We start from the raw sequence: 27950 nt of genomic DNA on the forward strand, positions 1-27950 counted from the left end.
ATTTACCAATTCACAGGATAAGATGTAACTTTCCCTTTGCGCTATTTTCGGGGGAGCGCCGACACAGAAACTGCATGTCAGAGGAAGTGGAGGTGGGTGAGAGCGAAAGAGCAGTGGAGTTTTCAAGTGGGCACCTCCCATCCGTTTATTTGAATTAGCGCTTCCACAAGACTCATCAGGAAGTTCTGGCGTCCCACAGCCCCAACCACTCTCAACACTGATCAGTATTTTATCTGATCTACATTACAGCGCACCTATACTTAGGCTTTCATCAAAACCACAGCATTACATCCAAGGATTTCTACCCTCATCATTGGTTTCAACTATAGGCTAATGGAGCGTCTTGAACGGCCTGCTCAGCAGTTCGGAAATGGAATGGCAACAACAATCATCACTAAAAGGACAGCTGACCCACTGTTGAAGCCTATACTTGCAGCCCCTGTTGAGAGACTGGCCCCACAACTGGCTTTGTTTACATAGTGATTAATTGCATTAAAAGGCTTTTTCATTCACTCTTTAGCTTACTGTTGAGCTTTTCTTAAAAGCATCAATGTTATGTGACAGCTAAACACAGGTTTTACATATTTTAGAGGCTCTTAAGGTTTGTGTACAGTTGTAATATTTATGAACAGTGGAGTAAAACAGACCTGTGTTTTGAGTTATAATGGGTTTTATTCCAGAAGGCATATGTAGGACATGTAGGAACACACCAAAATACATTTTGGGTTGGATGCTTGAGGAGAAAGAGGTTTCCATGTGAGTAGAGTGGCTACTAGCGGCTCAGTCACTTGCTAACCTAGTGTTGGGTGAAGGGTCGAATCTCCTGTGAGTAAATTGAATGAGGAGAAACACTGTGGCAAGTGTGTTATCTTTCCACCGCGGCATTTTTCTCTTTCCATCTCCGTAGTCCTGATTACGCTCCAAAGAAATGCCTCAGCACTCTCCACTGTGACCCTTATCTCAGTGGGGGAAATCAAGCTAGCCATAAATCAACTATTTCTCCATCCAGAATGAGGTCTGGGCCCACACTCATGCCCTTCATTCAGTCCTGGCCTGTCCTTGGTTAGATTGCGCCGAGGGTTGAGGCATGTTCATATCGAACCACAATACAATCTTCCCCAGGAGTCCCAAATTACTGTACACTTCAGGTATTCCTAGTTGGAATTGGAGAGCAAATTTTCTCCGGGGAGAAGAGGACAGCTAAAAATCAATTACAATACAACGTGTCACAAGAACTTGATTAAGCAGAATTGTCACATGACCTCAAACTGAAAATGAATTTGATGATTCATTTTTCACTGCCATCTGACTCACCTTCAAACTTTTATGATTATTCCAAACAGGGCCTCCTACCATCTCCAGTACCCAGACTCAGCAAGCGCTACATGGGGAAAAGGGACAGATCAAATGCTTCATTCGAAGTACGCCACCTCCAGACCGCATCGTAAGTATTTGGACTATTTTATCTTAAATGTCATTGCTTGATTTATGTTATTTTAGAACAAGCACACAGCTAACATAACCATAAAGAGGTATTTAATGGATCTGCGGCACCCGAACAATGCAAATCACATGTAAAGTATAATGACCCCTTTCTCATGACAATATTTGATTGATATATCCATTCATGGGAGAAATCAAACCATTGTATAAAGTATAATGCCCTGACAGCTCTATTGCTCTATTGATTAAACTATCTTAAAACATGGGCAGTGCAAGCAAGCAAATTAATGTTATAGTATTTCTCGATCATTTGTTTTTGTATGAATAGGGGGGCATGAAGCATAGCGAGCTTAGGCCCTTAATTTCTCATTTAATGCATACTTATACTCTGTTAGCACAGATCCCATTAAGATTTATGGACCTTAGATAAACAGCCTACTCTCTGAGCCCCCCTTTGTGCTATTATTAATTTCTGTGTGTGTGTGTGTGTGTGTGTGTGTGTGTGCGTGTGGGTGGGCGTGCGCGTGTTTAATTGCGATGCACTGTCATCTAATGTGTGTTTTGTATATTGATGCCCAGCATTAACCAGCCACATAATTAATATCCAGTTTATTTGATGGGTGAGCCTGTAGAGGCAGTGGCTACTAGGTCTTGAATAATAATCCTGGATTTCAAACTATTTATTCTTCACATTATGAAAGTGTCATTACAGAGGCCCTGTTTTTCTTGCCATATGTCAACAGAAAAACAAAAACAAATGAGACAACAATTGTGAAACTATACACCACCTACTGTCTTTTTTTCTGGTTAAAATTTGTGAGTCAGAAAAAAAACACTTTGCTTAGTTATTTCAGAAAAAGAACATGACGTAGTGTGCATTTCATTCTCTAACCTGGACGTCAATGAAAACAGTATTTTTACTTCAGAAATGCTTGAACCAAGGCTAAATTTGTAATACTTAATCTGCATCTCATCACTCTATTCAGCCACCAGACGATTTTTTCAAACTTGAATATGTTGTCTAGAATGAAGTCTTGAATGTGTTGTTTATCCTTGAATTTTGATTCAGCTCTACCCGTCTTTATCCAGTAAAATCTATGTCCCCATTCTGTAGTTGAACTGCCAGTTAAAAATACTTAACACTGCAAAAATTAAGCATGCGATTCACACTGTGGCCACCCAAAACGAATGTACTCGGTATTTTGAAGTGCCTTGAATAAAAACAGCCACTAAATGGCATATGTTAAATTACCACAACACTGCATAAATCCTTAATCCGGTGAGAAAATATTATTTTTTTCCCACAATGTCACCACAGCGCCATGAGCATCAAGAGGCAAATTCAGATCAGTCTGTCAGGCGTCAGGCACATCACTCTATACCTATGATAGATAGATCAACTTTATTGGGTTGGTCATGTGCGCATAGGAAAAACAGATCCCACCGCAGACATAGAAGACAGATCACACAGTCCATAAAACACATAGAAAAAACAATACATTACACAAGAAGACATAAATATTGCTCAGGAACCAGCCAGAGCCGATAAAAAAGAAACAATAGTAAAAATCCATTGTGATACCAATACAATGCAATTCCAATACATACGGCAAGATATAGGCTTTTACAGTACAGCCAGTACAGCAATACGAAGCCTAGTCCTACACATAAAAACAAGGCCAGTGAATACCCAATACATAGTCTACAATATAGATAATATACACTATAACATGGAGAAAATCATTTTCTACAAACAGTGTCTGCTGTTTTTTGTGTTTTGAAAACATTTTAGCTAGCTAGCTGTAGCTTGCAAAACCAGTGCGACTGCCATGGGACTGTACAAACTCTGTACTTGTTTTGGTGTATTAATTTGAACACATACCATCTCTTTTCCTTCCCTCTCATGTCAGGCCTGGTCCTGGAAGGAGACGGTGTTAGAGTCCGGGACGTCGGGCCGCTACACGGTGGAGACGGTCAGCACGGAGGAAGGAGTCATCTCCACACTGACCATGAGTAACATCGTCCCCGCTGACTTCCAGACCATCTACAACTGTACAGCGTGGAACAGCTTTGGCTCCGACACCGAGATCATACGCCTCAAGGAACAAGGTGGGAGCCAAGGTTCGACAGGTTCCACCTTCCTCTTCTTCAAATCACGTGGCCGTGGTTCCCTGGTGTAGAGTAGAGCTGAAGTCATACAGCTGTGGTGTTGTGTGTGCGTCTGTGTGGTTGTGGCAGTCTTGTTGTGAGTGTGTGTTTATGACTGCACATATTTGCATGTATGCCTGTGTGTATGTGTGTGTGTGTGTGTGTGAGATGGGATTTGATAGCTAATTGGTCATCTATGGCTTGGATTTGAATGGATGATGTTGACGCACAAGATGCTTCATAGATGTATATAATCAAATGACACATTCAGTATTACAGCACAAGTATACAACTATATGATTACATTGATATATGACTTACATATAGAAGAATTTGTTTTTTCCAAATCCTATCAGAAGTAAGTTGTTGACAGAAGAATGTCTAACACTAGCAGATGTCAAAATGTGGCATTCTACCAATTTAGACCTGCAAGATGGAATAAATAGTACATGGCAAGAATTCAGAAACTTTTGATGAAAATGTAATGACACTGATACATTTCTTGCAAATTAATTTTCCGTGTTAACGTGTTAAAGTGCAACTCACGAGTGTAGTCATATCAATCGGTGGCCCTGAACACATTCTGCATCCTGAATATACAATATACTGTGCAGCACACAACACAGCAGACACAGCTCTCTGCTTTCCGCTTTCTTTGAGCAAAAGCTTCATTAAAGCATCCTCTATTTGTTTTGCAGTGCTTCATAAATGAGTACTTTTCATTTGTTGACCTTCTTCCCTTTCCAATCGGGGAAGCTGTGTTTTCTATCCACTTATCCCAAATGATAAATTATAAGCTGCTTATGTGAAAGTGACATTGATCAATGAAGACATTAAATAGGCTTTAATGGCGTAGGAAGAGCACTCAGTTGTTTTGCATTTGTTTAAAGTGCGAGAAGGTCATTAATGTGGGTTGGTAACTCAGGTCCTCATTATAGTGCACTTTGTAGCAGGATCAGCATATATATATATATATATATATATATATATATATGATATATATGTATATACGTATATGCCTGCAGGTTTTATCTCTTGCCTAGTCGCAAACACACTTACACAGATACACACATGCCTGCACAGACCCACAAACACACTCACACTAATGCACACACTCTTACACTCTGTTTAGTACTCAATGAAAATAAAAGCCCTCAGCCAAATACCTTTATTAGCTTAAATGAGTGTAAATTAAAAGTTATTAGACAGTAGGATAATGAGATATCTGTTTACCCTTGCTGATACACAAAAGGTTTACTAATTAGTTTTCCTTTGAGTTTGCTGTTGGTTGAGTATACAGGCCAATAATTCATTTCATGCCATTGTGCCCATGGGATAATGTCAAAGTATCTTAAAGGGATAAAGTATAGCATATCTTCCCTTCGTTTGTGTGTGTTGAAGAGGCAAATGTGTGTGTGTGTGTGTGTGTGTGTATGTCTGAGAGAGATGGCCTCTATGTCTTTGTACTGTATTCTACTGTTCTATACCATACATATCGAATGAAATGTATGGGTTGGAAATCTTTACAATGTGTTATTGTAGAAGGACATGTTCTTTTGGTTTCAGAATCTCTTCCCGTGGCGGTGATCATCGGCGTGGCCGTGGGAGCCTTTGTCGCCTTTATCGTCCTCATGGGCACCATCGGCGCATTCTGTTGCACCCGCTCCCAGAGAAGTATGTCTCCTCTTCCCTGCTGCACCCACCGAAGCATGCATGCCACAGCCAAAGTAGAAGACATGGTCCTCAGGCGCCACCGCCAAATGTCCATCTATTCAAATATGTTGGCAAGAAAAGTCATTTCATCTCATGTTAAGTCTGCGAATCTTATTAGTGAAAAAATCTGCCAGTATTTGACTTGGCTCAACAATTTTGACATTTGTAAAGTGGAGTGGCATACCTGACTTCAAGATGATGCCGCTTTCTTCAAGAAATATTCTGACTCAAGATAAATTGCATTGGAACTTGGTGCCAGACTTAACACAAGATCAAATCACTTGTTAAGATGGACAATTTTGGTGCAGAGATAGCCAGAACGTGTTAAGGGCTCATGTCATGCAATCTCAGTCTGAATGCACTCCCATTTGAAGCTACTTCCATCCTGTGTTATGTTCACTGCCACCCATCCATGTACCAAGTGACTCAGGTTAGAGACAGTCAGCCACTGCCACTGCCGCTTTCCAAGAACCAAACTGTGCTACTGGTCCCCTCAGCATGTCTATTGTCTGTATACTACAGAGGACGCGCACCTGGTTATGCCCTCACTGCCCGTCTCCATCTGTGCTCACCAGAGAGAACTTGCAAGCAAAATTAAGACAGAAAGTAAGACTTTGTTATATGACAGTATCATCAGCATTGTCCCAAACAGAATGAGCCGCCGTGGAAGGCTGTGTGAGATTGCATATGTATGCAGAAAAAGATAATCTTGTGTTGGCAGGAAACAAATGATTCATAATGCTTTGTATTGTTTTTCGGGAAATGGGGGAGCTCTCGCAAACCAAACCCAGGGATCCTGCTAAATTCCATAGTATTGTAAAATGCACTGGGGGAAATTATAGTATCAACAAATACAGAAGGGTGTTTATCCAGCTTATTGAGATACATGTCTCATCTGTTTCTGCCAGATCTAAAAGGAGTCGTGTCGGCGAAAAATGACATCCGGGTGGAGATTGTACATAAAGACCACAATGCAGCACGAGAAAATGAAGAGCACGCCTCCATGAAACAACTCATGGTGAGTGTGAGTGTCGCGCCATACTACTTTTCACTTCTTGTTCCTGTTTTCTCACAAAGTAAACACTCGACAGAATGCATACTTTTATTCTGTACAGCCTGTTGATACTCACAGCAAGATAATGAATGCCTTTTATCTTCAGGATAGCTTTAATAGTAACAGCAGTTTCCTGCAGAATAAGCCGCTTTATGAATAATGGAAAACAGAAAGCTATGTAGATAGTATATGCTCTGTGGTAAGGACACAGTGCCTATATTTAGCAATATTACACCACCACTCCTGTAAGCAGAATAGGCCCCTGAACAGTGTAGCTATGGAAATGTTAACGCTCATATTGGGTAATCTTACAGTTGGTTTACTACTGTATCTGCATGCCCTCTAGACACACAGAAAACCCCTGCCTCTTTGGTACTGCACGAGTGTTGTGGTTTCTATGCAGTATGCCCCAGGGCTGCACTAGCTACAGTGAGAGGTCTTGGATTACATCTTCCTCTAAAATACTTAATAGGTACTTAGTGTTACTGTAGGGGAAACAGCTTGGATACCTTACACATCTGCATTTTGTAAGATAAAAAAAAGGTTCATGGATACATTATTTATGCTCCTTGCTAACCCTGAGTGAAGGTGAAACATGCCTGAATGATTTAAGAGTTGACAAAAAGTGAAATCCTTCCATCTCAGCATGTCTTGACTATGGATGGAAGTTGAGAAACTACATCCGACTCACGTGTCGCATTTCTCCTTGATTTCTTCGCAGGTCGAGCGAGGAGAGTTCCAGCAGGAATCTGTTCTGAAGCAGCTGGAGGTATTACAGGAGGAAGAGAAGGAATATCAGCACATTAAGGTACGAATGAGGATCAATGAGAGCGTGAAGGAGGGAGGGAGGGAGTAAGAGGAGGAGAGAGAGCGGGTACAGGGGGAGAGAGTGGTTATTGAAGGCATTATGCCCTCGGTCTTCAACTCGGGGACCAAGATGGCTGAAATGCATTAATCCCTCTCCTGCCACCCGTGCTTTAGCAATGATGAAGCCAGGGGCAAAATGAATCCAATTAGAGGTCTAATTTAATTAATTAGGCCATCATCAAAGGTGGTACAAGGAATCAAAGGCCATCTGGCCCTGAAGCTCCAGAAGGCAAGAGCCAGTGATGTCCAATATATATGTGTATACAGTATGTAATATCAAACATTTAGTTAGTCCGTCATGTTTACCACTAAAACGCAGCAGCAGCATCACACTCAGTCGTTGAGTTGTGTGGGTAGAATAGGCTAGAAACACAAAGCATAGTTCTACCATAAATCATCCCAAAGTGTTGCACAACTTTACCATAAATATTTACAGAATATTTTATGTGTGGACGTTGATGTTTTAGAAATGAAAAACTGAAAGACATTAAACCACAGAGTAGATGGAATCTGTTTTGATTGTGAAAGACAACAGGTAATGAAATGGTTGTTAAAAAGAGGTATCAAATGCATATTTTATATGCACTCTATATTATCACAATATAGAGTGCATCTCTTAATGTTTTTATATCTTAATCTTAATATCAGGAAAAATGTACAATGTACTGTATATTCTAACCATGTGTGTATGTACTGTGGCATGTGGTCAGCACTTTGGATGGATAGTTTAGAAAAGATAAATGACTAATATAATCTCTCAGCAGATACAGAATTAGATCATATATTTTGATTTCCATCAGTCATGCTCCAGCTATCCCAGTCATTGTTGCATTTTTATAATAAGAGCTTACCATTTTCAAAATCAAATTATGAGAGAAGTGAAAACGAAATAGCCTAAACAAATAATTTCCCATTCACTACAATAGTTTCCACATGCAGGATTTGGGCTGCATCAACAGAATACTTACCATGGCTCGCATTAAGCAAACGCTCAGGGGATAGAAACAGAAATAGTCTCCGCTCTGTCAACAATGTGAGAAAGGTCCCACTATATCTTGTGAAGTTGCATTGAAACAGTCACCCTGCAATTTTTTTTTCCATATTCTGTTCTTATATGATACAAATTCCCATTATTTAAATATAAACAAATTCAGAAGGCATTTGAAAAAGGTATTAAAATATGGTGGTGAAGGTGGTTACTATCCCTTATGAAGAACCCCGTTGGTTCTTTTTCATGCAAATACATAAATGCAAAGTCAAGTGCAGCGGTTTATCTTACCAGGTGGGCGCAGTTTATTCCACCTCCAACTTGGCATTCTTGTCAGTAAGATTGAAGATGAAATCTCACACCCCCCATTTATATTCAACAAATAGATGTTATCATCATTACGACCCTTTACGAGTAATTAGACGTAGATGATGTCTATTCACACTCTCCGTGGCATGCCAGAGTAAATCCGTGCCCCTGCAACAAATCTTGTCCCATTGATTTATCCCTTTGTCCAACCGAATGTTAGCGCTGGCACCCTGGAGTGTACTGCTGTTGTCTGTCTGCATACCTGCTCCCACTGGGGCCGGCTTTTTTTGATCCTAGTTAATGAGAGCGTGCATGGGACCGGAGCGCAGGGGGACTGAACAAGAGATAAAGGCCAGACGCAAACAGCCTCCCTGTCCGCCGTCTGATAATGACGAGCATAACGAGGATCCTCTCAGGTTGTCTCAGTCATTTCCCCGTGATTAGCATTTTTCTTTGGGGATTTGGCATTGTGCTCATCCTGGCTTGACATTCATTCACGTCCATTCACACGCAGACACGCAGACATGAAAACACACACACACGCGCGTGCGCGCACACACACGCGCGCCCTAACTGAACCCTTAGCAACAGCGTAGTGCCTGGAGCCCAGCAGACAGACAACAAGCAGGGCAGCTGTGGCCTCAGAACCCGTTTCTGTGCATACATGGAATTACAGACACTACAATCGGTTTAGGTCCAATTACAGCTGGTATACGGGTGAACTTTGCAGTGACATGTTGGATCCAAAATGTGATTCATCAAGGCCCGCTTAATTAGCGAGAAACATGATTTTAAGGTTAGCATGGGGGTTGACTAAATCATAACACTAAGCCTTGCCACAGTTTTTTGTTGCTTCTTTTCGGATGTGATGTACACAGCAGCCTGTTTCCTTATTTATTCGCCAATTTGAATGGTAATTAATGCCAGTTTGACCTTGACTCTTGTTAAGCTTTGAGAAGAATAAATGCATATAAACGAGGGGACGGTTTTATTTTTCATTCTGCCCTCCAGAGATGTGCAATTTTTTTTAGATTCGCTGTTACTAAGAGTAAAAAAAATTAATAATTATAATAAATGATTAAATAAATAAATAAATAAAGCCGTTGCATGCATTGTCATACTGCATATTCTGTGATAATTAGGAAAGTTAGAGCTCATTTCAAACTTTCCTGTGCTTTCAACAGGACCCGACAAATGGCTACTACAGTGTCAACACCTTTAAGGAGCACCACACCCCTACCATGGCAGGGAACCCGTCCACCGAGGTGAGGAACCCCACCAACACTGGGACTCTGGGCAAGCAGCGGGTACCAACAGGCATGTCCTTCACCAACATCTACTCCACCCTGGGCGCGGGTCCCAACCGCCTGTACGACTACAGCCAACGCTTTGTGCTGGGCATGGGCAGCAGCTCCATCGAGCTGTGCGAGCGGGAGTTCCAGCGGGGCTCGCTCAGCGACTCCAGCTCCTTCATCGACACGCAGTGCGACAGCAGCGTCAGCAGCTACAGCAAGCAGGACGGCTACGTGCAGTTCGACAAAGACAGCAAGGCGTCGGCCTCCTCCTCCTCCCACTATTCTCAGTCCTCCTCTCAGAACTCAGACCTCACCCGGCCCCTCCAGAAGCGCATGCAGACCCACGTCTGACCACCAGGGCGGGGCGGGGTGTTTGGTAAGGAACAGCCAGCCGCGATCGTTTCGAGAACTGTGAGAGAATCGGCTCCCGGGAGGCCAAACGTCGGACGCACTGCTTAACCGTTTTAATGTTTCTTCCGGAAGCCTGGAGATGCAGGAGAAGGAGCTGGTCGGCTTTAATTCAACATTTGACTTGTTCAGACTTCTCGATCAAGAAGCCTTATATTTCCCTCGTGATTAACTCATCAACCACCTCCTTTTTTTTTTTAACCCATAATCAGAATTGTGCCACAGAGAGGTTATTTGCCAACACAGAGACAACACAAGCTTGGAATTTGAACATTCCACTACTTAGTTGCTGCATTGGGGTTATTAGAGGATCAGAGGGCAGGAATATCACAAGACCATGTGTGACAATCAGCTCCTCTGGCAAAGACCTTTTTTGCCTTTTGTAGATTGTCATTCAAAAAAAACAAACAAACTGAGATTGTTGTTATGAGTGTTGAGCTACTCGTAACAGCACGAGTACGAGTGCGAGCCAATATCCTGCTGCTCTCTTGTAGTTTCAAGCACAAAAATGAATGTGCACGTGTGTTAGTTATCAAAGCTGTCCCTCTTCCCTCTCCCCCCTCCTCCCTTGTCCTCACACACACACACTGTGTGTTAAGCTTGGCTTATCGAACCTCGTCTCCTGTGTAGGTGGGATTAAACTTTCTACATGTGCCCACAGACTTCCGGAACAATTTTAAAGGACGCCTGTTTTCCTCTCCGCGGCAGCATCTGGGCCACAGAGCTGAGCAGATAAGACGGGCTGAGATCTCATCTTAAAGCCCTGAGTCAGTATTTGACAGTTTGTCAGTCTGAGATAAAAGAATATCAGTGTACATTATGCATATATAATTTCTTTTCTAGCATCCTAATTTTTGACTTTGATTTCACTCATTTTGAGGACTCCAAATGAGAAATGAGCGCCTCATCTTTTCCCACACCCCCATCTCCTTTGCCTTGAGGGTCTATTTGAACTGCGTCAATACTAACTTTGACTAAGAGAGATAGACATACAGTATGCGCTCTTCTTTTGACGGGGAGCTGCAGCCTCCATGGTGCTGCTGTATAAGAGGGCACTGGGTTAGGAAAGCCCACAAACTCCAACATGTGTTGTACTTGTGAGATTCTCCTGCTATAACGCCACATATCATCAGCCATATTCTTGGGGGTACTCACTGAATGAAATGTTATATTTTAGCCGAGCTTCTCATTGTGTGGCTCCCCCATCGCTGTCTTCAATATAACTGTTGACACTGGAGCTTAGTGCACACTGACTGTATACCTAACTGTGATCGTGCTGCTCATCAAGGGACGTGAGAAGCAAATATGAAAATGTATTTTGTTTTGGTTTGCCGTCTGCTGTTCATTTGGCTACTGTAGAGCTGATGGTGGCTCCACGCTGACTCCTCTCAGCGAGCGTCGTTTTTTTTAATTTTGTTTTGTTTTGTACTGTACGTGACATATATGAAATTTGATTTATTATTTAATCACTAACACTGTATTTGTTTGAGTTGAGAGTAGAGGCACAGAAACGAGTAATTGAATTCGAAGCTACACAAACGCTCATATGTTACATAAAGTTTCAAAGTGAGCCTGCTGTCAAGACTCTCTCAGTCATGCACAGTGCATGTTTTGTGGTTAAACACAAACACAAAGTAACGCTATGATAGTCCAAGTGCAGTTTTGTTGCGAATGGCCTAATTAAGTGCATAGTGCAGATAAAGCAAAAAAAAGTGGGAGAAATACCATTGGATCTATACTTTTGCCAGGATGCTACTACATGCTATTTCAAGGTAAATTTGGATATACCCCCAAATAAAATATAAGATGTAAGCTAAACTAAATTATAGTAGAACCTTTTAATCAGAGCCTGATGTTTCCTGAAGCTGTGAAGAAGCAGGCTGGGATTGATAAGGGCTAACCCTTTAAGCATCTATCATCTCTGTAATGTGTCCACAATCCAGTGACAACTACATCACATGTTACATCGCAGTGGTTTTAGCCATCAAGAGCCTATAAAAGCCATTCAGATGTCTGTGGGCTTTCAAGGGCAGCACCAATCATGCTTTATAGAATCAGCCTGATCTGTATTTGATCAACTCTTTAAAGGGTAAAGAGTAGTTCCCGGAAAAAATGCAACATGGCAGCATGTTACCGTAAAGCACTACTGACAAAGTGGCTCACAGTGATGATATCGCTTCTAATTTGTCAAATCAAAAACACAACAGAACTATCATCTGTTACTTGATAGCTCATCAGATTAGCTTGTTTTTCAATATCTTAGGTAGTACAGCAGTCAAACGGGATGACGTGAGCCTGAAACTTTCTGAAACAATATGCCTCTCAGCCCATGAAAAACCAAGCACGGCATTTTCAACAAAAGCAAGTTGTTGCTGTAAGCACTTTACATATGATTATATTCAAGGCATTTGAATGGGGTTTTCCACTTGAGTGGCAGTGGTTTGGACTCTAATTTTACAAATGGATTGGCGCCCATTGTACAGCTTAAGACAAAAAGCTCTGTTTCAACGCTGATAATCCAGCTTGGCACTTAGCACACTGTATATAAATCTCTAATGCTGTCTTTTTCTGTATATAATTTTTGCCGGCTTTTCTTTCTTTCTCAGTCAGTTTTCACTATATTAGAGCTAAACAAATCCCTGTGGCATCAATATTGTACAGACAGACAATCATTTTCTTTCTTTTTGTCTCTCCAAAATTTTCATCAACTTATCCCAACCAAGCTTGTCTTTTGCAAATGAGTGGTTTGTGTGAGCAGTTTTCTCTTCCTCTAGATCCCGCAGACAAAAGTGTCTCACTCTATAGACTGGGCACACAGCAGGCTGTAGGATGAGAAGTGGAGTGTAGGTGTGACAGCTCTGAAGTGAGATGCAGAAAGACCCTGCTCAGAGACACACAGCAAAATAGCTTATTTTTTTGATTGTTGTCAAACTATCATTTTGTGGCAGCTTACTGCCATTAGCATGTGGACACAGGTGCTCATATGACGCATAGTGACTGCAAGCTACTATGGAATTAAACATTTCAGTTTGCTAATGGCCATTCAAATTGTTAGCAATGCTAGCTACCTTAAAAGGCTATATTTCTGGTTAATTTGCAGTTGGTATTATGATGACAGCCAAGTATGTTTGTGCCACCATGGTAAAAGGATGACAAAAAAGATATTTAGCATTTTTATTTAATTTTCCTCAGCATCCACGAGTGGGGTATAGAAGTCTAACCAATTTCCACAATTTTCCTGCTTAGCACTGCCCCGCCACAGTATTCATACCAGTCAATTACAGTATGAACCAATTTGCATGGGACAAAATAGTTTTTCATATGCATAACAGTTATAGCATAACACAGTCCACAGTGTCATAACTCAAGTATGTCCACTATTCGAAAATGCCAAAATACACACTGTCACATATCTTTCCCTGAAAACAAATCAGACAAATTTGCTTTCCTTTCCAAAGACCCTTGGGTCCAATATAACTTATCTGATGCAACTCCTGCACTGATCCAAACATAATGCATTTCCCCAGTCTGGAGAATGTGCACACTGCACAGCAAACAGATAAATATTTGATGTGCTAGCCTTCTGCTCCAACCCCCCCACATGACAACTGCTACAGCGGGCATGTGTGTACGGCAGGGTGCTAGTGCCATGTCAGTCACATAGGGCTTACTTTAGGAATCAAAGCCCATGTGGGGACCAGTCTGCCCTGCTCACCTGTGGACGCCTCTCAGCTGGCACCAGCTGCTCCTGTTTGCCTGGCTACAAGCACAGCGCTGCTGCCAGGGCCAAACAGATGAATAAACACAAAGACCCTGAACAATTACAAGGGGGTTGCTGCCCTTCCCTGATAAAACAAAGCAACCTTTTCAGAGTGGTGGAGGCAGGATAGTCTATTATTCAGCAATGCTAAAGACTGGCCCTTAATACACTGGGTTAGGGCATTTCTGGAGTGAGAAAAATAGGTAAGACTGGTTGGTAGTTGTTTGTAGTAGTTTCTGTGCCCACTGGCTATATTACATTTGTTTGATACCCAAAACTTTGTTCTTGGTCTGAATAAATTGAAAAAAAAAAAAATGGATGAAGAAATAATCTAACATGCCAAACATTAGCACTGTCAATATCTTGCTCATGCCTGCAATGGGTGGTTTACATAAGGCTATCTGAAGTCTCCCTCACTGTATGATAGGTTTTACTGTCAATGATGGAATACATCGGAGAAGGTGCCATTTGAAACATTAATAGGAATCAATCACAATAACCCTTTGATTACTGTGTAAATGCTTTCAACCACTCTCTCTCTCTTTTCTACCAATCAATATCTCGTTAGTACTTTAATAACACGCTACTGTAGGAAAAAAAAAAAACAGACCTTGATTAAATAGTATTTGCAAATAATTCTTAGCATTTCTTTTAACCTGCTAGCAGTACCAGAAAGCAGTGGGGTGTGCTACATAAAACAACGCAATGAGTCATAGAAAATTAAAAGAATCACAGCAAAGCATTTGAAAGTCAATTTAGTATACGTTTCTGTGATTGTCAGTTTACCAGACTATCTGAATTGTTCTGATGCAGTAGGTTCAAATAAACAGAATCATTTGCAAGTACTACATGACCCAGGTCTGAAAAAAGTACATAACTTACATGGACATTTCAAAAGTTGGTATAAATAGTGAACCATAAGCATAACTGTAATGTAAAGACAAAATGTAAATTCTCCTGGGTAAACCACTATTTTCAGGCAGTGGCCCTCTGTATCTAAGAAAAAAAAAAGGAAAAAAAGTTGTATTTTACCTGTATTGGTCTGTGAATCTATGATGCTTTTGCTCTGTATATTTGGAGAATAAAAAATGATGTTTGAGTTTGTGTTTATTTTGCATTACTGTCTGCCTGTCAGTGAGAATGAATGGGTAAACTGGAGTGTGAGATTGCCATGGGTGAAGAACGGGTGCTTCTTCCACCACATGAATGGCATCATTTGCCCAGAAGTCGGATCTTTGTGAAGAATAAAAGGCTACGTTCACATCGCAGGCCTTCACGCTCAATTCTGAATTGTGGCTCATATCTTATTCTTTTGGATGACTGTTCATGTCTATTCTAAGATGTAACCCATATCTGATACCAATATGAACTGACAACGATGTCAAAAAGGCACGAGCGTGCAGAGTAAGAGCAACAAAAGACGTCACATCTGTTTAAGTACCTCCGCTTCTCCCGCCTGGTTGTAACACATTTTGATTACAATATGTGCCTTTGAGTTTTGACCGAATTGAGCTGTCTCCCCAAATACCAATCAAGTCAGCTATTTCGCTTTCTTTCTATTTTTGTGTCTCGTTCTCCATGCTAATTCAGGATAGAATAGAATGCATCAGTTCTGTGTCAGGGGGAAAAAATCTGAATTGGAACGCTTTCAGGTGCAGTGTGAACGTAGCCGACGGGAGAGGAAGAGGGAGAAACTGAGAGGGACCCAATAAAGAAGAGAGGGTGCCTTCCAAAGAATCTTCCCTTGTAACCGTTACTTAACCATGCAAAAAGACTAACAACACTATCTTGTTTACAGCAACAGCCTGGGGGAGCAGTTGCAGGGGGAGGGAGAGTTACACGCATTCACACAGTCTCATGCAAGATCTGCCCAGCGCTAACACAGTTGGCCACTGATCAGCTCCACCGGAGCAGTTGACAATTAAGTGCCTGGCTCAAGGGCACTTTGATGGCATTCGTGACGGGCGGGGAGGGGAGGGGAGGGGAGAGGAGGGGATGGAGTTATTCATTCACTCCCCCCTCACAGATTTCCCCAGCCAATCTCAGCCTAGATTCACACCATTACATTTACATGCAGCATTTTAATCCATTAATAGGACCAACGCGGTCTTATTCCAAATGAAATGACCTCACATAAACACCTTAGCCTGCTTCCAATCCAACTGAAATTTCAAAGTGATTTGGATTTTCTCATGCATAAAGTCAATACAAAGCAAAGGTCCTATTGCTCCTTAGCTGAATTAGGTAGATAATCCAGTTGCATGTGGCCTGCATGTTAACGTGGCATTCTTCAAGTCCTGCATCAGAAGCAATTCTCTTGAGTTGTTAGCGCCGCGTGGCTCAGAGAGAGAAAAAAGTAAGCTACTGCACATCAAACCAAGTACCCAGACAGACAAAGGACTTGCTGTGCCTACATAAAGCTACCTACAACCAGTACTCTAGTCCTCATATTTAGAATCCATCTGCCAACGACATGATTTCCCTGGAAAAGCTTCCTTGCTGAATACAAAATGCTTGTGTTTTGCAAACATTATACAAATAGAGCCATTTGTGATGGATTTGACTAATCATCGAGATCCAACTCATTACTAAACAGATCTAGGCCAGACATTTGCTTACTGTATTACTTTAAACACTCTCCTTGGAACCTGTTATTGGAAAGCACTAATCATTCATTTCTACCATTCCTGACAAAGTAGAAAGCTTGCCGAGCTCCCCATAGGCCTCACCTCTTCCAAGAGACGCAGTATTGTTCCAAAATGACTCATAAATGACTCTGCATCCTTTCAAATGAGCAGTTACAGCGGGCTATTCTGTCATGAATTACCTTGGCAGATAATTGCATTTGAAATCCAATTTAACAAAGGCACAAATTCAGAGCGGATGGCAGAGTAAGCGTTCGGTGCGCCGACGCACTCTATTACAAAATTATCTACAGGCAGCTATTTACATGGCATGAGAGAGGAAGCGAGAGAAGGGGTAGGAAGGATGTATAAAGTGAACAATGGACGCAAAATTACTGAAACCCGCTCTGTAAAATCGTCCTGCCTAACCCGTCCTTATTGATGCCATTATACAGCGTGCACGCATGTTGTGTGAGTGTGTTGCTTGTGTACTTTATGTGTACTCGCAGACTAAAATTGCCCAAAGCTCGCTAGTTTGAGAGTCACTCGTCAGTCGAACTTGTTTGGAGTCTCTGTACTGTAAACCATATGGTCTAATAGCAGGCTGGAAAAGAGTTGAGTGACACGCTGATACAAAACCCCACACTGCTGCTTCGTTAATGCGATTGCCTATGAAATGCCTCCTTTATAGTCATTTGTTTATTAAGGACAGCTGTTTCGGTGGAAAGCTCACTCAACCAGCATCTGTCTTGTAGCAAAACACGGAATCTTGAAAGGCGCTCTATTATAGGAATCTAAATTTCCATCCATATAGGTAGGCGATGCGGAATGTTTAATGAGGACACTGTCAAGATTTATGGTGAGCGGTTTGATTTAAAGTTAGCGCATTTTCAAACACCTAGCGATCTTAACAGGCGGGTTCTGATTTGCACCAGTTACCGCATCACACCTGGACTTGGTTTTGATTGGTAAACATCCCTAAACAACTGCTTAAATTCTTCAGAGCGGGCATGTTTACAGCATCTGAACTGACATACCCTCTGGAATGCCTCCACTCAGCAGGGTTGCATTATTTAAATCAGGGGAGGAGGTAGTGCTCCGCAAATCAGGCACCCAGCATTGTGCAGCACTGCTCTACCTGTTAACTAAATTAAATTTATTTGAAAACATTGCAAAGTATGTTCTTTTCCAGAGACATCTGATTAAAATAAATAAATACATAAGTCATGAAAATTGAAAGATATGGGTGTTATGTCTGAAAGCCGACCCTTCATCCAGCTCCAGACGGAAACCCCTTATTATATTTACAGCTCTAACAGAGTGAAATTGGGTTACATGTCTTCACAGAGACAACTTGCAGATGTGCAGTGCCAACTTAAAATGATTTTCTCACAGTATATACACTCCTTTCTATCTTTGGACTTCCTTCCTTATCCTTAGATTTTCTGTGCTCTTTCTTTTTTTTTTTTTCTTGCTACAATGTTTCATTAATGGATGTTCAGTCCACAGTTCAAGTAGTTTTATAGATCTGGTCCATGCCAGCTCCTGGGGGGGGGAGAAAAGAAAGAAAATCTTTTGGCCTTGTGAGGGCACTGAAAATCGACTGAGATGGCACAACAATGTTTTTTTTTACCTTAGGAATGTGGATTTAAAGTTGGTTAAGATAAATAAATCTCCTCTCCTGATTACAAGGCGACTGCAGAGCCAATCCCGGGGAGCATCTTAAATGAATTATTGATCCCATGACCTTTCCCTGTGTTAAGGTTTGCTCTTATTTGTTCCAGCTCTGTTGACTTGACTCACACTACGGACAATCTGGATTGATCAAACATTAGCTTTCCATATTAGACTGTTAATTATTCTGGCTATATTTGCACACTATTTAAACAGGTGACGCATGTGGCTGTGTTCTTGCACATGCCTATGCGTGTGTGTGTGTGTGTGTGTGTGTGTGTGGTTGTGTGTGTGTGTGTGAGGGAGGGAGACTGGGGGTGGTTGATGGAGGACTCCATGTGGCTTTCTCTGTTCTGTTAAGGTGGCACGATGAAATGAATGTTTCTGTAGGTTAGAGGAATGCGGCACTGTACTCATCTGATTCTCACTGCATGATTTATGGTCAAATTGATTGAAAGGACATTTTCAACAACATAATAGCACATTGACATCTTAGATTAGAAAACAAAATCAATACACTCTTTTGGAGGCTCGTTTGAAAAGAACAAACAAAAAAACCCCACACAATTTCAGATGCATGGCAGATATCCGACTTAATTACATTCTCCATCATGCGCTGTGTGTTTGACAGGGCTTGTTGACAAAGAATAGGCTGGATCAGGTCCTATTGTGTATTTAGTGGGAAGAAATGTCGACCAGTTAATCATTTGCCTGTATTGATGTGACAGATGCATCTTCTTGACAGAGACTTGCTTTAATTTAATCTCTGGACGTATTGACATTTTGCAAATGTAGACATGCTGAACTGAATACATTGCATGAGGGAGGTATCAAAAAAGAGCCTTGGCCAATTGTAAAGCAAACTGAGTGCGTGCACAGTGCAATCATCATTTTCCTAATTAAGTTTTGGTTTGCACTTCAGTGGCGAGGGCTCTTTCTAATGGTTGGAGCTCTTAAATTGCTTTTCATTTGGAGTGCATTCAAAACAAATGGAACAGCCTGCAGACGTGACATTTGGAGTGCAACCCTCTTCTATCGCAAGTCCATTTGTTAGACTTATCTAGTTGAGTTGGAGGCATTCAAGAAAATGTTAGTGTATATGAATATTAATGATGCATAGACAGTGGACACAGGGTTTCACAGAGAATGATATGAGGAATTTGAGCAGCTTGGGTTTCAATGTTTGAAACCCAACCTGATGAAACATCACCTATTGCAGTTTGGCCTTTTTTCCCTCCAGTGAATCAAGTCTGTATTTCTCAACCGAAGCTATAAGGCAGAAAAACCAAGACCTTAATCTTGATGTTGTCAAGGGGAAAAGCCTGGAGTTGTTCCAATGATAATGAATGGAGGAATGAGCTTTGGTTCTCCAGTTCATCAGCTTTGGAGAGAATTGTTTGCATTCACAAACACTGATTCAACTCAACTATAACATCCATAAAATATGGGATGGTTTAGGTTTGTTTTGTTTTTTCTTTTTGGAGCTAACAAATGTTGAACTCAGTGTAATCACATGAACTGCTCTCACAACTTTGACAGACGATGCAGACATCACATTTAAAACAATGCATTCAATGGGAGACGCACTGGCAGATGAAATCCTCACATGAAACACTCAATTAAAGTTTATACAAAGCCTATTTTCCTTTGGAGGCTGACAGAGACACCGCAAGGGTCTCTTTTGTGAGTGAAAAGAAAAACACTTGAGAGTGACAAGGCCAGAGCACAAACAACCAAACAACAACATCATATACAGCAACATGGGCTCATCTGCCTCTCACAAATGTCTATGGAAAGCACAGCAACCACAATACAGTTATGCAATGTATAACAATTGCATCCCAATGGCAGAGAAGAGAAAAAGATGTAAAAGTGGATTCATCCTGTATGTAGGGGAAAGAGACAGTAGATGGGAGATGGACGAAGGTAAATATCAGCAGACACACAGCTCACAAGCTGAAGTGTGCAGTGCAGCCTACCCTGATGTCACAGATTATCACAGTTGAGGTGACAGCCTAAGATGACTGGCAGTGGCCAGATGGCTTCCTTCATGCAGAGCTAAGGGTGGAGAAGGGTAAAAGAAAGGGACAGAGGAGAGGCGGTGGGGATGGCGGGAGTATTGGGGGCACATTGGGCCATGCACCCCCCTCCAAACACACACACACACACACACACCCCTACCACCCATAACCACGCGCAGCCCCCCCTTCCCCACACTGCTTGGCCGAATGAGCAGTGCCCCACATGGCGCCCATCGCACAGCTGTTGGCACTGACGTGACTCACGATGGCTGGATGGGGACGATGGAGAGGGTGTAAGTGTGCGCACAAACATGTATGTGTGCGTGTGCAAGAAAGAAAGAGAGTGTGTGTTTGTGTTTAAGGAGGACGCACTGGGAGGGGGTGGGGGGGTGGGGGTGGGGGGGTATAAAATGGGTCAGAGATGAGAGTAGCCAGAGCTTCACAGTGGGCTGGGATGGAAATGGGGGTCGAGCCAGGCCCCTTCTGCCCCCACACTTCAGCCTGGAGCATGAGGTCCAGCGGAGGGTGTAATAATGCCTTAATTGTGCCACGGATGGGAGTTATTGAGTTATTCACACAAGGGTGGAAGGAGGGGGTTAGACCCAGGGGTTGTGGCCAAGCCTGCAGTCAAGAAAGCAATGGAGTAAGGATGGAAAACAATGAGTCATCTCTCTAATGAGCATAACATCCCCTTTAAGTGTGCTCTTGGTCAGTCAGATGTGAACCATTCACATTACAGAACATCCACTTTGATGACATTATGTGAGCCGAAAGTGGCTACTAATTAGGAACATAACAGTATAAGCCGATCCTATAAAGATTTGTGATGCAAGATATTAGTGATTATTAACACAATATTTGGATTATCTCCCTTTTGAAGATGATCTTAGTGTTTCTAGCAAACACAGATTGTTCTAGATGTGTACATACAGCAGATCAAAATGACAGCAGGTGCCAAGAGACTATTGGCAGATTGAAAACCATGGCATAGATCAAACAACGAAGATCAAAGATCAAACATACAAGACTTCCAAGACATTCTGTTTAGAAAGACTAAATGCTGATCATTAACATGGGGGGTGTCACCCAGGGCATTGTGATTCCATACTGCCCCCCTGTGTTCAAAACATATGACAACATTTCTGTTAGTGCAAATAGCAACAATCTATCAGCGCATGGTGTGTTCTCTGAGCAGTTGTTTGAGCTGCAGATTGAAGGTAATGGCGGCACTATGAAAGCTCAAAACACATTGTTGTTCTTTGAAAATATATTTTACACAGGAATGCCCTTCATTTGCCAATGCTCAGCCATTGTTGGATGAAAGACATAGTTCTGAACAAAACTCCATTCTGTAAGCTTGTCATTGCCTGCCCTTTTGCTACCTTTCTAATCAGAAATCATGACTGAATCATAAATGTGTTGTCGTATACGATGAGTCATTTGTTGCAAATGTTTGTCCCGGAGTCTTCACTGCATGACATCTTATTTGCATAATGGAGAACATTTTAACTGATTTACACGTATAGAGAAAATTTATGTCAATCGTCAAATGTCAAGCCTAATCAGTGGGGAAAATTAACTGATTGAAGAACACCTCCAACTGTGATAATAATTAGACGTCTATGGATAGAAGGAGATGCTGAATGGATCTGGAAGTCAGTAGAATCTTTTCAGGTGTTTTCATTTACTTCATCCACGTGAGGCAATTTTCACCTAAGAAGCCATTTGTTTAATGATCTCTCATTTCATTAACCTTTCACTCTGCAAGTGTATCATTTATCATGCACATCACCCCATTTATCAAGTGAAAGAAATGTCTATGGTGAGGGAGGTGTATCACTGTCTCCCAAGAGTTAATTATTTGTGTGGAGCTGTAGTTCTCCTGCCTCTACAAGCCACGTAATTTGTGAGGACAACTTGTTAAAAGACATAGGAGGAAAGAAAACAGGTCACATAACATCTAGAATTGTATTAACATTAATTTCCCCTTATTGTTAAGATATGCCATTCTGTTATCTCAAAATTTAATGGAGAGTACAAATGGGGCGAAACAGAGAGAAATCTATTTGATAAACAGAGAGAGAGTAAGAGAGAGAGAGAGAGAGAGAGAGAGAGAGAGAGAGAAGATAAGTAGTCTATTAGCATATTCAGATGAGAGTGGATTTGAATGGTGTTGATGAGTGATCAGCAGACTCACGGTAAGCAAGGCTCCAGTCATCTGCCTTTGGTTTTACATTGTCATCTTCTGTGTTCAAAGTCAAAGGCAAAAACTGTGTCATGCTCATCCAGAAATATATTGCTACACAAATGGCATAATTGTAGGAACAAGTAGGAAGTATATGTTCAATATTAAATTAAAGTGATCTCATGGGGGCCGAGGCTTACAAGACAAGACAAGACAAGCCTACACTAGACTACACTAGACTACAGTAAATCGATCTGTGGGGAAATTTGGGCCATCGCAGCAGCAAAAGAATACAGCAAAGAAAAATCTGGTATAAATGGGTATTATTATTAGGATTATTATGGAAACATAGTCAACCGACAATTTCAATACTAGAACATATTAAGTACATATATATGGATGTTAGTGTGAAAATGTATAAAAAGTATTACATTAAGCTGTTGGGCAAAATAGTGGCCGTAGTACCAGTAGATGAGAGCAAATGAGAGGAATATGGAAATCGGAAGAAAATCAATCTATGAAAATCACAATATGCAAACATCATGTATATAGGCTGTATATACATTATATTGCGCATCATATTGTCTACAGAGGGCCATACATATGTGCATAAAGTGACGGAAAGCTATACAATTATATTCCCTTTACAGATATTGATAACATATACAGGATGTACAAAGTTTGATAATGACATTTCTGGCTGTCCAATGTATACAAAATACTGCAGAGAGGTGCCATGGGTGCAGAAAAAGTGTCCAGAGATATGTACCAACTTCTATGCAGAGTACCAACATATGCACACTGTAACATGTATATTGTTATATAATGTACATATATATTGAAAGACATTAAGGTGAAAGTAAATGCCGTGTAGGTCAGTCCAGGGTGAATCTGAAGTTAGTCCAAGACAGAAATAATTCTAAAAATGGGAGCGAGCATTACATCATAATTATTGGTTTCATTGATTAAGTAATTTAATTAAATGCTAAATTGATTGCTCCTATGAGGCCTCTTTGGACCTTCTTTTTCAAAACTCAGCATTATTCATCTCTGCAGCCTTTAAGTCCCAAGGCTTCCGTAAAGAAAAGAAAGATTATACAGGCCTGTAAATATATCCTGCTTTCATCATACTACCAATTCAGCCTGGTCTCTTGAAATTTTGTGAAATGAGTACAATGTCTTCAAATGCAAATACATGAAAAGTGAGAGAAATACGTTTTCACAAAATTGTATGAGATTGTTACCCCATTAGATCTGTATTTCTCCTCACCCAGGTCACACGAGTCAGTAAGAAAATGTGGGTAAACCTTCTCATAAATCTTCTAGGCAAGTAAGATTTTTTTGAGGGAGATCAATGCAGCCTGTAGAAGAGAAAGAAGAGAAGAAAAAGCTGCAGTGTACTTAAGCCGGCAAGCTCCGGGACTGTTGTATGGACGAACAAACTTTACCCGATTTTCAACTGGCATGGGAGTGAGTAGATAATGACTGAATTTTCATTTTTGGGTGAACTATTCCTTTAACCCTAACCTCAACCAAAACTGTTTGGCTTCAGAACACTTGCATTATGCTACACAAGCTGTTTAGAGTAATTTTATGGTCAATTTTGCCCTTTTTGGAACTCCAAAGAACGAATCATGAGCCACTTCAGTTGTTTTTGAGAGGGCTGACATGGAGCTGCGCTAGCTAACTTTGTGTGTTACGTGGACATACAAACTTTTGTTTCGGCTGACATATGGGTGAACTATTCCTTTAAGTCATTGAGAAGTCAATCCCGTCTTGCTTCTTTTCTGAACATTTCTTACCCTCCTGGCCTTTCAGCAATGAGTAGCCTATGTTTTGTAGTCTTGACAAGCAATTCTGTAGCCCTGCAAGATGTAGTGGGGGAGTTATGTCACTAGAAGCAAGGTTACACTCCTCATTTAAACCACACAAAGGGCACAAGAGGTGAAAACAGCCAGCGGACTCTATAGCTGTTGTATTTACTTGTTAACTGAAGAGAGCAGGCAAATTGGATGATGATCAAAAACAACATTATTGACTGGATTCCTGCATGGGGCAAGAGCCTCATTTTATAAGCACATAGTCATGTTGAGCAATATTATGGTGAACTTTACCATTACACACACACACACACACACACACACATACACACACTCGCTGCCCTAAGGCAATTCACCATTATATGTTAGATGTAAGATGTAGAGTTTGAAGGAGAAAATCCAATATCTAAGAGGGGACAGTATCAGACCTGAAAAACGTCAACTAATTCAAACTCAAGAACAGTGGGTGCTAGTTAAAGGCAAGCCACCTGAGAGTGATACCTGTCGAGCCCAAAGCCCAAAAACTCAATACTGCCAGAGGACTTCTTGTGATCCTATAAAAAAGAATTAAGGGCTGTAGGAGGGCTAGAAGAAGGAGGGATAAAATAGAACCAGGGTGTGAGTGACTAAAAAGTCTGCAGTACAGTACTTCAGATTAAATTGAAATTCATTTCAGAAAGAAAGGAGTGGAGAGAGAGAGAAACAGAAAGAAAGAGAGAAAGAGAGAGAGAGAGAGAGAGAAAGAGAGAGAGAGAGAGAGAGAGAGACTCGATATGTTTGTTTCTCTAGCAGATGCATTCTCTAATAAGATTTTCCCAAATCAAGTGAAAAATACCTAGCCCTGCAGAGAAAGTGGCATCTAACATATTGGATAAATAATACAGCCTTGGTATTTAGGAGTGGGCATATTTAATTCGAGGGCATCGTGTCTCCAAGACTGTCACATCTTGCCTCGGCTTGGGGAGCAGTAATTTGCGTTGACCTTCTTGCTTTGTATTAGCACCTGGCAAAGGCACTCTATTTCCTCTTTTCTCCTCAACCACCCACCATCTCACTTGCCAAATGAAGAAAAATAATACTGCTTCCTCCTTAAGAATCACCTTCACAAAGTCTTGAGCTTTTTCACACCAAAGCTAGCATCTAATCAGTACCTTTGTCTGGCTGACTGGGTGTGCATGTGTGTGTGTGTGTGTGGGTGTGTGTGTATGTTTATGTAATTATTATTTAATTGCAAGAGTTGATTATTTAAGATTATGAATGTGTCAGACATGGGCACATATTAGATAGACATGCATTTTTTCTCTGACATAGCTTCTCTACTAGCACCTAGACTATCTCTCGTTGCAAATCAAAATTGGCAAAATCAATGAGAAGTAAATCCATCCACTAACAATCAGGAGGTGACCTGAATTCAAAAGACATCAGTATAATGAGCCAGCTAATTCACCATCAAAATTGATTAACTTGGAATAAAGCCAAACATGTCAGATGGACCTTCTGGGGCTTCTTCCACAGTGTTTTTCATGCATTGGGGCTAAATTTGCTGTATTTTAATTCGCTACAAAGTTACATTTTTCTGTCCCAGAAAAATATATTTTCCTTTAGCATTTTTGGCAATGGTAGGCTACCTGCATGATGCTAATTGGTCAAACAGTGTTAGTGTGCTAGCTTGTTCAGTTAGCTGTAGTTGCTGTCACTGATGACAAGCTAATCTCGCTTCAAGTAGCCAGCTACCATGTATGATAACCTATTAGCTATCAGTTCACCAGTGAAACAGCTCAAAATCCATTTTCAAAAATAAACCCTAATCCTAACCCTAACCCAAAAATAAACTCAACACTTAGCTGTTCAAAAGGTACATTTAGACCACAATTGAGCCATAATTGAATTAATCTTCAGTGATGGCAGGAGTGTTTCTGTAGGGTGCTTGTGGTTCTTTGTGACACAAATGGTCACCTTGAGAAGAAAAGAGGAAATTTCATCTCTTTAGTGTGTCAAGATGCTCCGAGGGTGAACATTTTCATTACATCCTCTACTCATATTACTTCTACTCTCATTACTTTTTCAACTCTTAGTTACATTTAAAGTTGCACTAGACAATTTCACACATTGGTGGCCCCAAACGACAGGTAACTGAGGTAACCATTTGAATTTTGAGGGCATCAATAGCCTGAAATCAACTAATGTGACTTCATTTCTTCTTCTTAGTGGCTGGTGGAGACGGTGAAGACGATGTTTTTGCCGCAGGTTCAGCCATCATTGGAGAGTCCACCTTTCTCTCGATAGAGCGCTTGCTCGCTGCTTTTTAGGAGCAAGTTTTATATTTCGCTCGTAAATTTAGATATGTCACTGCCTATGCGCAGAGAAGATTGGCTTTATTGCAAAATCTGTGGCGTCTCATTTGGGGAGATGGGACGCTCTTCTTTGCTGCAGCCCCACTTTGTGATTTAGGCTGAGAAGCCAGCTGTATTTTTACATAAAAATGTTGCCTGATGCCGCTTTAAGTCTTTGTATAAAGGATATATGCCAGCTATTTGTATATTGACACTACAGCAAGCCTGTACAAGTTGTATACAGTATGTAAATGTATATGTAAAAGCCTGTATTTATAGGCACAGAGCTGACAAGACAGATAACAAACTAGGCACCAGAGCAATAAAACAAAAAGACAAAAAAACTAAAAGGGTAAAAGGCAAATACAGCCTAAAATCACTGAGCAAAAAATTACTATAATATTTCTATTGTATTACTATAGGGACTTGTGGTACTCTATATTGAGTGAGTGGGTGTCATCATGCCGGATCAAAAATAAGTCTGGTTGACACTGGCTGTAAACCTAGGATCTCTGGCATTGTAAACCTATGCTTTACCAACCGTGCTAAACTCAAACTGACACAGCAGAGTCTTTATAGCTGTGTTCTCAATGGCACATGTGCAGTAAAGTTTCTTAACATTTTTGGGACCAACCAACTGACCGAGTGACTACTACTGCCTGAAGGTCACGGCTAAAAATAGACATCTGTGCTTTTTTCTGTGTCACCATAAGATCGAAATCTTCAGTTTAGTGGCCTGTTAGTGTAACTATAAGTGTGAATGTTTGAAGGAGCATGTAGGCTTCTGTAACACAATGATCACATAGTTCAAGTTGACAACTGTCGCATTACCAATTAGACACATAATAATATTCCTGCACAAAAAAGAGATTTTTGAGATGCAAAAATCTGGTTAATTCTATGTAACAAAATCTTTTTTTTTTTTTCATTATGTAAATTAATCACCTACATGTTTTGAAACTGAAGAGCCTTTTGATAGTGTGCAGGCCCTTTCTCAATCTCTTTATTCTTTATTTTTGTTGAGTTTGGTAGGGTTCCTCATGGGACCTATAAGATATTTCTCAACTTCAATTTGAGGAGCCCTTACAGGTTCCTTAAAAGAGCTTTTCTTTTTTATTGTGCACATTATGTTTCCATACAAAACACTGGACTAGAAAACTCAAAATGTATAAGACATGTTTGCTTCTTTAATATCAAGAAATAACAACATTATATTAGTATAGAAATGGCATAAAATTACGGTAAGATCACACAAATGTAAAAGTTTTGTTTCCCACAGGCTGTTCTCCCTGCTACATTTTGAAAAGG

At 40.9% G+C, this 27950-nt stretch overlaps 1 protein-coding gene across 1 annotated transcript in view; it reads left to right on the forward strand.

Annotated features, from left to right (window-relative positions):
- kirrel3b (kirre like nephrin family adhesion molecule 3b) overlaps positions 1-10168 on the forward strand; it is a 57540-nt gene extending 47372 nt beyond the window's left edge. Inside the window, exons 9-15 of the mRNA XM_071917409.2 lie at positions 1344-1444; positions 3354-3552; positions 5158-5265; positions 5827-5910; positions 6213-6322; positions 7080-7166; positions 9707-10168. Coding sequence (XP_071773510.1) covers positions 1344-1444; positions 3354-3552; positions 5158-5265; positions 5827-5910; positions 6213-6322; positions 7080-7166; positions 9707-10168 — 1151 coding nt within the window. The remainder of the gene's footprint in view (positions 1-1343; positions 1445-3353; positions 3553-5157; positions 5266-5826; positions 5911-6212; positions 6323-7079; positions 7167-9706) is intronic.
- Positions 10169-27950: the final 17782 nt, after the last annotated feature.

Source organism: Centroberyx gerrardi, chromosome 6, assembly GCF_048128805.1.
Source record: "Centroberyx gerrardi isolate f3 chromosome 6, fCenGer3.hap1.cur.20231027, whole genome shotgun sequence".
NCBI classification, from domain to species: domain Eukaryota; kingdom Metazoa; phylum Chordata; class Actinopteri; order Beryciformes; family Berycidae; genus Centroberyx; species Centroberyx gerrardi.